A 13,003-nucleotide genomic window follows, 5' to 3' on the forward strand; every position below is an offset into this window, starting at 1 on the left:
CTCGTTCGTCGGCGTCGTTGGTTACTTTTTTTACAAACGATTTTTGGGCAGTCGGTCGTTCGTCATTCGTTCGTCGTTCATTTCCATTGATAAAAATTGGACGTGTGTACGCACCTTAAAGGCACCAAATCCACATGACTGCATCATTTCTGAGCCAGCATCTTAGGCTACATACACGTCAGATGATTGTCATCCTATAATCATTTTAGGGCTAGTATCAAACGAAATTGTGGCGTGTGTACAAGTGAAGTGGAGAGAGCACAGCGCAGCGGGGTGCCGCTTTGTAATTCCTCCCTCTCCTCTCTCTATACGAGATCAGAATGGCGCTGTATGTACAGCACTCATTCATGCATCGTGCAGTCTTTTGTTGTTGGAAAGGATCCTGAAAAATCCTTTCCAATTACAAAAAAACAAATCTGTGCTTGCAGCCTTAGTCCAAGGAGTAAATACTGATCCTGGATAATGCCTGAACAAAAAAAGACTAGGGAGAAAATACCACAAAAAGTGTTATACTTTCATACTACTTATCGTGCATTCAGTAAACATGAAAAAATTTATCTAAAGGGAAAAAGTAGGCCCTGGAGACATTACTATAAAGAGTGAAGAAAAGACATTATCTATGAGTTTCTCTCATCACCTCTTTCCTGCATGAGAGCCTCTCAAAGGTTTCAAAAATGCAACTTTAGCAGGAAGAACTCATACTTGTCATGTCTGGAACTGGTGAAGAATTCAGGTGATAGCGGTCTAAGTGCTCTTACTATCTAAGAAAGTATTTAGAGGACCACTATATGGAAAACACTTGTAGTCTGGTAACTGTAGAAGGTTGGTACCTATAATGATAGCATTCTCTATATAAATTGCTTTTTAAACCGTTGCAAATATTTACATACTTTAACATTTACATGCAGGCCAAGCTGTCTTACTCTAAGTCCAATAATGTCCCATTATTGGACTTAAGAGTAAGGAACAGTGCATTAATATTGGTAATATTCAGGAAATTGGTGCTCCATCATTGTAATCAGTGGTAGGAATGGTGTACTATTGTTGCTGTCAAAGTGAGGAATAACAGCCCCTTCATTAGTGTTGGTGGAGAATATTGTTGGGTTCAGTGGAAGACAAAGTGGCTGGTTATTAGTGTTGGTGACAAATAGTGTTTTATTGTTGGTGTTAGTGTGAAGAATAGTGCCCCATTGTTGGTGTCAGTGGGAGTAATAGTGCGGTGTTCTCCCCAGCCACTTTTAGCTGGGTGCACCACCTGGCACTTTTCAGAAACTACCTGGCTGTTTTTGGGGGGTTATTGATGAGTTGGGTCACAGGGGCTGCAAACCAACCTAAAATTTCTTCCCACCCACGTAAAAAAAAAAAAATCTGGGTTGAATACTGTAGTGCCCTATTACTGGTGTCAATGGAAGGAATGGTGCCCTATTGTTGGTGTCCGAGACAGATATCAAGCCATTTCATCTGTGTTGATGAGGAATACTGTCTCATTGTGAGTGTCCGTGGGAGGCATTGTGCCCCATTGGTATAGTTGGGAGGATTGGTTTTGGTTGAAAAACGTCCTCCTTTCTCATCATTGGTATCATTGGGAGAATTAGTCCCCAAAAAACTGGTTAAAGGCAAGCAAAGGGTCACAATTTAGACGCTATAGATGTGATTAGAAAATCAAAGACTTGCTTATTAACAAAGCAAAACACTCCTAATATTACAAAGGTGGATCTAAGGAGATTAAAAATAGTTCTGTGGATAAAATATGACAAGTCATAAAGTGTATAATTATATTTTTATTACATTATCCAAACCCATGCTACAAATATTACAAGGGAATGAGTGAACACAAAAACATTTGCTAATTAAATTGTTTTTCGGCATACCTGTTATGCCTGTTATTTTGGAGCCTTTATTTTCACCTGCCAAAACTGCTACTAGAACATTTCCTGTCCTAAGGAGACAATAATTACTCACCATACTTATCTATGGAGGAGCAGCCTTCTCACCCTAGAATAGGACTAGAGAACAACTCCTCACCATAATGGGGGGTGTTGGGGGCAGTTTGTTGCTCACAGAGAGAAGTGAGAAAGATGTAACTGATAAGACTGCAACACAGGTGAAAGATTGCTAATAGGAAAATAAGAGAAGATCCCTGTTAAGGTTTACATTTTTTTAAGGGAGAAGTGAAAATTAAAAGGAAGTGAAAAGGGAGAAATGAAAACTATATTAAAATTAGCTATTTTTAGCTACACTTAAATTATTGTTTTTCCTTAACCTACAACTTGGATGTAATCATTCATTTCAGCCCCATTGACTTCTATGACCTTGGGACACAGCCCTATAGAGGTCTATGAGGCTGTAATGTGCATGTGTGGCCGAGAAAGACCAGGGGTTATTGATGTAAACACACAGCGGTACTGTGGCCCTTTGGACCCCAATTGTGGAGGGGATGTATTATTAGTTTAGTATGAAATCCAGACAAGTATGAATTGCAGATGATCTCAGCTGGTCCTCCCATAGCCATACCTCTCCTTGTTTTATCTAACAATATCTATCTATAGAAAGCTAATCATACTCTGGGACAACTTATTCAACAACAGCAGGTGTATTTTCCTACTTATATAGGCAGTGTTAGGGTTCTGGGCATGCTAGGAATATATTTTGTCACAATAAAAGTCAATTTTCAACCTGACTAATGATGTAACTATGTAATGTACGTATTAATAGTATTAATAGAAGGTTCTTGTCCTATAAACTATAATGTCAGGCGTTTGTCTAGATGAGTCACATCAAAATCACCAATTCCATTGCAATCTGTTGAATAATGCAAAAGACCAGGAGGTGCTGAAACTCCATGACACCATATGAAGCTATAGTTCTTTTTATGGAAGGAATCAGTGTGATATACAAATTAAATTTCTGTGCTGAAACCTTAGCCCTGCAGACCTGCTGTGACCATTATAGGAGGGGGTTCTTCTCTCTGCTGAGACCATAAAGGTGACATGCAAAGGCTGCATCCTGGAATATCCAAACATCCCAGATGGAAATGTACAAAATCTAGAATTATGGTAAAAAAGTATCCAAAACTTGGGCTTGACTTTTAATGTAACCATGTTACCAATGGATGCTAAATCTGAACTGCAACCAGATATAAATCAAACACAATTAGGGCATATCTGTATTAATAAATCATGACATGTATATATCTAATGTAAGTAGGCTATAAACTTCTCAAAATGCCCTGTACAGCAGATGGGGCAAAGGGTGAAATAGGACTGGGAGCAGCATGCCAATCTTGAAGTAAAACAAGCTGCTAAAAAGAAAGAGCAGAAGGATGAGCTTATTCCACATATATGCAGGTTCAAAATGTATAATTGGACCATTAGAAGTAGACATAAGCCATGCTTTAAGCTCAATACTTCCACAGGTGCAAATGGTCCAATGAAAAAAAAGGCTCTGGTGTACTGGGTATTTAAAAAAATGGCTCAGCTCTCAAACCCTTAAACATACTTCTATGTTTCAATTCTAAATTCTAGGTATACCTTTAATCTCCAGGGGCCCTTCAATGCGGATTCCATGCTCGATGACATCCCCCTTCTTGGGGTTGCTTTCTTCCAGTTCTCCTGGGCGCTTGTAGATTCCCTTCTGCACATCCTCAAACACTTCAAACATGTCGTGTACCCGTGCTGTATAGCCAGCCAGTTCTGTCACCTGTCAAAAGCAAATGAAAGTTTTATATGTTTTCCTATGTATTTCCAAACCTGTTGGGTACTGCATTCCTAATAGAGTTTAATAACAATGTTTTCGAGGGATAGGTCACTTTGGCATTAAGCACAGGGCAGTGTCCCCCCTCTCATGAAGTTTCAGTGTTTTGCAGGGTCTCAAGGGTGGCACTCCATGGGTCCTGATTACAACATAGTTTTAGTTAAAGATAATGAATAAATGATAACTGATAAATGTTCATAAAAGAGCTGTACTAACAACATTCTGTTATTTAGAATTAACGTTATGTTTGTTACATGCTGACAAATTTGGGTGGAACAATATCACATTCCAAAACTGGGTTGTGGATTCCAAAGTAAACTATTCAGAATAAAACACAATTGAAACCAGAATGCTGTCATATCCTAAAGCTCCCACAGTAAAATGGACTCTGTAGCTAACCTGAATCTATATATGAATATATATAGTGGTCTCTGGAACTGTAGAACTGGTGACCATTATAACTAGGGGTAAAATAAAAAGGACCAGGGAACAGGAAAAATAACTATTCAAATGGGGACACTTGTTCTGGTGACATCATGTAAGTATAAGGGCATTAGAAAAAAAAGCCTTAAAAGTAGTTACAGGATTAGAGGGGCTAGAATCTTTTTGTCTACAAATTAAGTAGTTGCCATGGCTCTTCAGAACAAAAATCATGGAATGGAAATGGCATGTAGAAATATCAAATAACAATATGAATTTTGCAGTAATTGAATTATTTTTTATTTCATATACCAGTCTATAGTTCTTTATTCCTCACCTCTTTATAAGAGGACATGACCCTTTCGATGGCGTCAGCAGCGGCAGTCAGAAGGTTCCTTGCAGTGGTGAATGCTTCAGCTCGTTCGCTAACTAATTCCTCTTCCTTCATTTCCATGGCAGCTTTTTTCACTTCCTCGGAATCTGAGGTTTTTAATACCGCAACATGTCACAGATCAAATGCAGGAATCATTGATACCTTATTTTTAGTTAAAAGGAGAACTTTCAGCCCTGTGATGGGATCTGCTTATTTAAGACACCCCTCTCCTCATTCCCTAAACTCTGCATAACTGTGGGCAAAAAACTTGGGGGAAAAAGACAATTATAGTTTTCCCTGGTTTCATTTTGCAGCACCTAGATCAGGGCAACATCTTTATTCCAGAGCCCAAACCATCATGAGAAGATGATCCTGCACGGTGTTGCAGCACCTTTTCAAGAGATTTGTGCTAATCCACATTACCAGGAAGCTTATCCCCTCCTGCACTATGGAAGTCAAGGTAAAAATCTTTTACTGAAGGGTACTATTGGGGAATTTAGGGAATTGGGGTATAATAAGTAAGCAGAAGATCTGCTTTAATTTGCTTTAAAAAGTGTATATACAGCTTTTATTTTCCAGAGAAGGACTAGAACTTCTTCTTCAGGTTTATATCTACTGAAACCCTGGAATTTTACGTAATTATTAGTCCAGGGAGACTAATAAAGTTCTTTGTTGAGGCAGCTAATGAAAAAAATGACAGAACATTAGGGCTGATACCAGAAACCCAAGTCTCAAAACACAAAAGTAAGTGCCTAAGACACCTTGTTCAGTCCAGAATTAATCTACAGGACACTTTCTTTTCTCTCTTGAGCTTTCTGCTCTGTGAAAAAATCAGGTCAGCTATAAAATCTAAACTTTGGAAATTTGTTATTTTAATGTTCACATTCTGGAGCCATATCCTTACCACTTTCCGAGTAGCCCGTGGCTGTGATAATAGGAACGGCTACCATGACAAGGCCAGAAGCGCTCCATACGTACTTCATGAGAAACTGTTCCAGCATGACATACCACAACCTCTCCAGCAAGATGAGGTTGATCTGCGAGGACAGGTCCTTGTAGCATTGCTGCAAAAGGGACATCTCCACCTGCAAATGAATAGAATAGAATGTAATTATGCTGTAAAAAAAAAGCAAAGTTTTGACTAATTGAAAAAACACAATCAACAACAAAGATCGATGATGCGATTAAATTCTTCACAGCAAAAAATATGCTAGAGGTCCTAAGAGGTCCGAAGAAGGAGGCTGAAAGCTTTACTTAGCTTTTCACAGCTTTCATGCACCTTTATTGGAGATATCTCCTTATTTCCTGTACTGGTGACAGCACAAAGAGAGGATGTGGTAGAACTCTCCATAACTAGACTACAGGTGATGCAAGTTTGATAGAGTTCCTATCCCTTCCATGCTATATCCACAACTTCAAATATCAAATCGTTTTGACTGAATTGAAATTCTAGTACCTCATCAAAGTAGCATTATGCTTTTAAAAATTCCTTATTGGTTGCCATAGGCCTCTGGGCCCATACACATTTATCTATACTGGTCATGCATGTATGTTATTATGCAATGCATTAGGCAGAACTAAACCCCGCTATACTCACCTGTCCCAGTTATGTTGCAGGTGCCGCCATCTTCTTCCTTCTTTTCTTCGGCCATCATCAGCTGGGATGATGTAAATCCATGCAGGAGTTCATTCAGTCTCAGAAACCGCAGGGGAAGCCAGGATGTACTGGGTATCTGGCATGTGCAACTCAGCAATTTGACAGATGAAGCCAGCGATCAGGCAAGTAGCGATGCCTGATGCAGAAAGGATATCACCTGTCCCTTTCTGCAATAAAGACCTGCCTGATCACACATTGTTTGAAGTTGAACTTCTCTTCTCTTGTAAGGCAGCCCATTCAAGTAATGAGCTGGCAATGCACCAGAGAAGCAGACATGTATCAATGTTTGCCAGTGCCAAGTATTATGGTGCCATTGAAAAAGAATAGCATCACATTGAGCTAACACACAATACCGTGCATCGTGGTAATAAATGAAAAGCAGACAAATGCAGGAAGCCTCAAAAGTGTAGCAACATATAAATGAAATGTACAATTTCCCTTTCTCTTTGAATTCTTGCACCAAATAAGAGGTAACCACAGTCATTTCAGATAAAGAGACACATGAGCGGGAATCACCTGAGTGCAGCAACAAAGAAAAATATCATGCAAATCGAATGAGACAAGGAGTGCAGGCTTATCACTTCCTATTACTAGTGTTTAATGAAAGATGAAAGGTTTTCTTTTAAATCCACTGTGCTGTAAAATAATGTTTGCAGCAAGGACAAAAATACATCCCATCAAATATAATACGGTTGATTTACTTGCAAGGAATAATTCACTCAGCTTGTGAATATTGGTTAAAATTTACTTTGCAATGCATATTCTTTATCTATTATTTTACAAATGTATTTAACTTTTTATATAAATTCATAACAATGGTCCGCAGGATTTAAAATTATAAATTTAGTGGTCCATGAGGTCCGAAAGGTTGCCGACCGCTGGCCTATATATCCCTTTAGCAAATCAACCCCAATATATCTAAAATCAAGAACAAACATGATATATATATATATTTCAATTTATTGGATAACTGCATAACAGTGGAATATGGAACTTTACACTACAGTCCTATTACTATTCTAAAATGTTGTCCTAGAACAAACTGGAAAGATTATTTTGGGTGACAGTGATTGCAAGTGTGTATTAGATGTGATGTCTGCATTAATTTATTTATCTGTCATTGGGTAATCCTGTATTACACAGTGACCATGCTCACTCCCAGTACTGTATCTATGACTATGTGTTGTCATCCTAAAACAGATATATTGTGGAGCAGGTTGGTCACTGTGATCCTCGGCCTGAAGTTGGCACATATGGGCAAGTCAAGAAGAATATTTGTAAACTTATATCAGTATTCTGACATTTTAATCATTATTTTGCAGAGTAGGAAAGTTGTGTATGGCGCTTTCTGCTCTGTAGTCTAAATCTAGTTTTGCCTCCACAGTTTTCAAGCAGAGATATATATCTCCATCCCATGCATGCTCAATGACTTTTGTGTTGCAGCGTTTGTTATCAGCAGACATGGCTACAGATGACACTTTAAAAGCCAAGCGGCAGAAGCATAAAGGGAAATGTTTAATTGTTGACTTCACCCAAAGTCAAGATTTGTATATATTTTGTGCTTAAGATATATAAAGTCAATTTTTTTTTTGGGGGGGGGGGGGGGGGGGGGGGGGGGCAGGGGAGTCATCATTGCACAAATATGTCTGTATATTATTCTATAGCAGTCTGGTAATTCTTTGAACACAGCTTGCCTAGTTCGGCTTTACATTTGTCAACTGGCTAAAGGCAATCAAATTAGGAATAATGAAACTGATGTAACTAAATTGACATGCTGCAATACTAATTCTCACTTGTAGAAGGAGCTGCAGATGAAATAAGTAAAATCCAAGAACTGAATAAACAAGGCTACTCTTCTTTGTAGCAACTTGTATATATCTTTGGGAAGTAGGTTTTGTCACGAGTGTGGTTAGCTATTTAGAAAGCGAACAAATGGGTTTAAGATTCAGTGCAGGAGGCTGGGACGACAAAATGGACTTAAGTGTCTGACTAAAAGGCCACAAGTCTACTCAGCAAAAATACATAAAGATGAAACAAAAAAAAGCTAAGCAGGTCACAGAAGATTTACACAATGTGACAAGTGAGTGTGACTAATGGCCTGAATAATTCCTCTTCATCATTGTTTGTTAGCATACATAACCCACGGATAAGCAAGACTTAATCAGATGCCACAATGAAACATTTCATATTCCCAGAGTGCAACTAAAATCTCTTATATGCATGTGCCAACACTGTACAGAGAACAACAAAATAATGAGAGCAAATGTCATCATTTCGTCCTGAGGAACCCAGTAAGGATGGTGAAAGTTGTGCCCAAAATATGGCAGGCTGGGAGAAAGGGACTCATCCCCGATATTGTGTGTTGGCTTCCCGCGGCTGATCTATTACCCTTAAATGCCTTGTCTTGCACTGGTTCACTGCATGGAAACGTCGGTATTGGTAGAGGCAAAGCTTTGCTTGTCTATGTAACGACTGCTGGGGGAAAACTCAAGCAGAATCGTCGGAGGTGGAGAAGGCACAGATCCACTGAATAAATACAGCAGGGAGATCCTTGCACTGATAGTCCTCAGGTACAGCTTCCTCTCCAGCAAGGAAAACAGTGTGCAGCTCTACTCATCACCTTTCTTCTCCATAGAACAGGAAAGTGCTTTGTATACAGCTCTTGTTCTTGCTAGTGTCACTGGGAACAATCACAGCAACAGAAATTGGAAATGTGTACATTGCTTTCCACTACCCCATGGAGTTGTTTGTTGACTGACAATAAGTATCATCACACTGAGAATGAAAGAATGGATGGTTTTACCAAACATTACTATTTGAACACCCATGTCTACTAAGGGTGACCCTAAATATGCGCCAGGATAGGTGAACATCTCTCACCTGGTACAAGCGACCAGTGGCCTGACACCAGTTGTGGTTGCCTGATCATATAAGCACAAGTGGCAAATGGCTTAATTCAAGCTCCTGTGCTTTGCCTTCAAATCCGTCCACAGTTCTTGTTGCACTCAACTTTCTGACCTAATAGAATAAAACTCCCCTGGCCGCTCTCTTTACATCTCCAATGACCTACTAATGACTTCCTCACTCATAATCTCATCACACCCACAGCTCCAAGACCTTTCTAGTGGCCCGACTCTCTGCAATGGTCTTCCTTGTCCTTTTTGGCTTCTCCTTTAAAAGAGCATTCAAAACCCATCTTTTCAAACTTGCCTACCTGTCGTCTTCTGTCTCTTAAAACCCTCACAACTTCCCACCATTCCATATCCCCCTCCTATTGTATGCAGCTTCCTTACCTCTTAGATTGTAAGCTCTTCCGAACAGGGTCCTCTCCTCCTCCTGTATCTGTCAGTCATTTGCAAACCCTATTTAATATACAGCGCTGCGTAATACGTTAGTGCTATATAAATCCTGAATAATATTAATATTATTATTAATAATAATAATAATAATATTATTATTATTACTATTATTATTATTAACAACAACAGCAACCCCAGCAACAGCCAGTGAAAAACTTCAGTCTTTTTGGTTTGATCTGGGCAGTCTCATTAGTGCAGTTGCAGTTTTATTAGTTTGTTCAAGAAAACCCTAGCAACCTCTGGAGAAACCCTAGGGTACCTCAGAATTCTGGTTGAGCAGCACCGATCTAAGTTAATCAAACCCTTTTAACATGCATTGTGTTAAAATTCAGTAGCTCTTGCAGACAGTGAAGAGGTTAATGTCTAGCTCAAGTCTTCTTTGCTCTGCATCCTAGTAACCAAAGCAGAAGTATGGAAAAGTTGGTTGAGATCAATGTCCTGTAATAACCTTTCCGGGGAGACTGAATCACTGCAGAGATTAGAAGCTGCAGAAATACCACCAGTTATCTGAGCTAAACTGTACAAGTACCTTCCCTTACACCACATGAGAATACAGTCAGGAGAGATCACAAAATGATCAACAATTTGAGTTAGGAAGTACAATGAAGGCATTTAGTAAAAGAGCCAGGACCAGCTCCCCTTCTAAAACCACCCTTTATTTGAAGGTGAAAAATGTATCTGCAAAGATAGAACAATACTTACCTTAACCCTGCCAATGTAAAGATGATATGGTCCTTATCAGGTATAATTCTGTAGAATGTAGAGCAGGCAAATTCTTGTCATACTCTTTTAACAGACTGCAGTGTCTTCTTTTTGGGATTTCACTCACAGTGTTCCACAGGATTCTACCTGGAAGGATGGTGACATCCAATCTAAACTGTTGGCTAAAAAGATCTGGCTTGCAATTTGCATTCCAATTTGTCCCAAAGATTGATGGTCCGGTGTGCTTTAAAGGCCATTTGAGTTCCTCCACACCAAACTCATCAAATCATGTCTTCATGAATATGGAACAAGGGTCATCTTGAAAATGAAATGGGCCTTCCACAAACTGTAATTGCCAGGTTTGATTTGCACAATTGTTTAATTTGTGCTGTAGCATTAAATTATCCCTGACAGAATTTTGTCCATAATTTTAGGTGAGTTGTGTCCACAAACTTTTGGCTATATAGTATATTTAATCATGTTTTCCTAAAGCAGAACTTTAAAGTTCCACATTTTAAAAAATATTCAGTCAGGCAGGGCATTTCTGCACAAAGGGACAGGAGATGTTCCTTCAGCAATAAGCATTCTTACCTGCCAGATCACTCCAGGGAACTGTCGAAAATGATGAGTTGTATATGCACAGCTCGGTGTTGGTTGTCAGGGAACCTGGTACTCCCGGCTTACTCTTGGCTTGGTGAGACTGAATGAATACATTCTGGGCAATGAAGAGGGCGAAAGAACGGAAAAAAACAGGCGAAAGAGGGTGCAGCACCTCCCCTTTCAGTCTTAATCGACTATGTGATCAAGAATGAATGGGAGCGCAGAGCGTTCCGGGATACCTATGTCACGCTTCCCGGGAGGCTCTGGGTGCTCCTTCTGCGCATGATAGAGATATAGGACATGCGCAGAAGAGGCATTTTTTACATTAGGGGAAAGAGATGCCGATCTCACAGTGAGATTGTCTCTTTTTATATTTCCCTTTACAGCAGTTACGTCACCCGACCTCGCACCTGCGCAGTGCAAGATCGGGTGAGGTGCCAAGAAGACCGAGGAAAAAGACGGAAGAGAGGACTGAAGATGGCGGCACCCAAAGTAAAAGGACGTAGAGGAATTCCAGAATGACGCGGGACCAGATCGTGGGAAGGACCAGTGCCATTGAGGGATTTGCAGGATTAACTGTAACTGTAATTTTTTTGTTTTCTGTTTGGTACTGCTTTAAAAAAAAAAAGGGGGCCCACTAGATTTCTTTAAAGTGTCTCCTATTCCATGTGACATTTTATGACGGGAAAAAGCTTCCTTGAAGTCCCTTAGGAGTTGGTCTGATGACCTTTTTTTATCTGTACCGCTTGGATTTACACCTGGGAGGCATCCTCACATTTGAGATCTGTCAACCAACCAGAGCCACTACTGAACACTTAACTATGGTTTACATTTTGATATCCCAGTCCGGCGCTCTCTACCTGCAAATATTGATATTAAAAATGTAAAAATGAGAGAACCCACTGTACCTCTCTATAAGCAATCAATCATTAATGTAAAGTAGAAATTAACAGCTGGACCATTAAAGGGAAAACCTGACATGTTGTATTGAGACAACAAAACCTTTTATTTCAGATACATGAAGAAATTAGTCCTGTTGGGCCAATTGCATTAAAATTATCATGATGCAAACTATCTCTCCTTAAAATTCAGCTTTCCTGTGCCCATTGTTTGCTTCAGCATCCACTGTGCAATGAGAAATCAAAATAATCCCCATAGGTTTTACAAAAAAACAAGAGTACAAAAGGGCAGAGATCAAGCAGACTGAATCTTCTGCAGAAAAACACAGGACATGAGGCATTGAGATAAAGTAATGCTATCCTTTTTTTTTTTTTAATACGGAATTCACTTATATTTATACCTAAAACCTTATATTTCTGGATAGTATGGGCAAAGGTTAGAAACTTGCCAGGTTTTCCTGCTATTCTAGACTCTTTTGAGGAGGTTTCCTGATCTTGGGACATCAGGAACCGGCGGCAGCAGAGTGAAGCAATTCTCCATTGGGCTGGTCAATGGCAGTACCACAAGTATGCCAGAGATTGATCAATCAATCGTACCCGTGGATGTTACACCTGGCACACTAAATCCCTAATTAACCCTAGTAAAGTCTTTCTTTAGAGCTCCCCTAATCATGTGAAGCCCTGCCAAACATTGCATAGCCCATGCATGGAAAAAAAAAAAACAATCTAGACCCTGTGCCCATGTTGCATGCTATATTACTATGGTTGGTTCATACTCTTGTCAATCCCAGTTATCCAGAGAAGTTCAGCCCCAACTATAGACAGAAGGGAAGCTGCATTACACCCTAGCCTTTGGAGTGTTTAAAGGTCTCCAGAGGCAAATTATCGTTACCAGAATTTCCTGTCCTGTCAGATTTTCAAACTGTAACACTGGATGGGTTCTTCAAAAAGAAAATAAGAATATAACAGGGAAGTATTGGGTGGAGACACAAACCCACCTCTGGAATCTCTAAGATATACTAGATGCCGGTTGGCATTCACACCAGACTAAAATAACAGATTAGAGGTCACCTTTGACCATCAGTCTAATTAAAGCGAATATTTAATGTATAATAATTGGTTGAATGTCCCAATCCTGGGTCTCCAATAGCAAGTTCAACACACCAGCGCTCATCTCTGTCCACCCCTCTCCCCATCTTATTCCTTCTGCTGAATTCACTTTTCTGTAAAATAAATACAA

At 39.6% G+C, this 13,003-nt stretch overlaps 1 protein-coding gene across 1 annotated transcript in view; it reads right to left on the bottom strand.

Annotated features, from left to right (window-relative positions):
• ABCD1 (ATP binding cassette subfamily D member 1) overlaps positions 1-13,003 on the bottom strand; it is a 59,610-nt gene that overhangs the window by 33,641 nt on the left and 12,966 nt on the right. The window contains exons 2-4 of the mRNA XM_072430885.1: positions 5,451-5,631; positions 4,511-4,653; positions 3,531-3,699 (exon numbers count right to left, since the gene is read on the bottom strand). Of these exons, the coding sequence (XP_072286986.1) occupies positions 3,531-3,699; positions 4,511-4,653; positions 5,451-5,631 (493 nt within the window). The remainder of the gene's footprint in view (positions 1-3,530; positions 3,700-4,510; positions 4,654-5,450; positions 5,632-13,003) is intronic.

The sequence above is a fragment of the Pyxicephalus adspersus genome, chromosome Z (assembly GCF_032062135.1).
Source record: "Pyxicephalus adspersus chromosome Z, UCB_Pads_2.0, whole genome shotgun sequence".
NCBI lineage: Eukaryota > Metazoa > Chordata > Amphibia > Anura > Pyxicephalidae > Pyxicephalus > Pyxicephalus adspersus.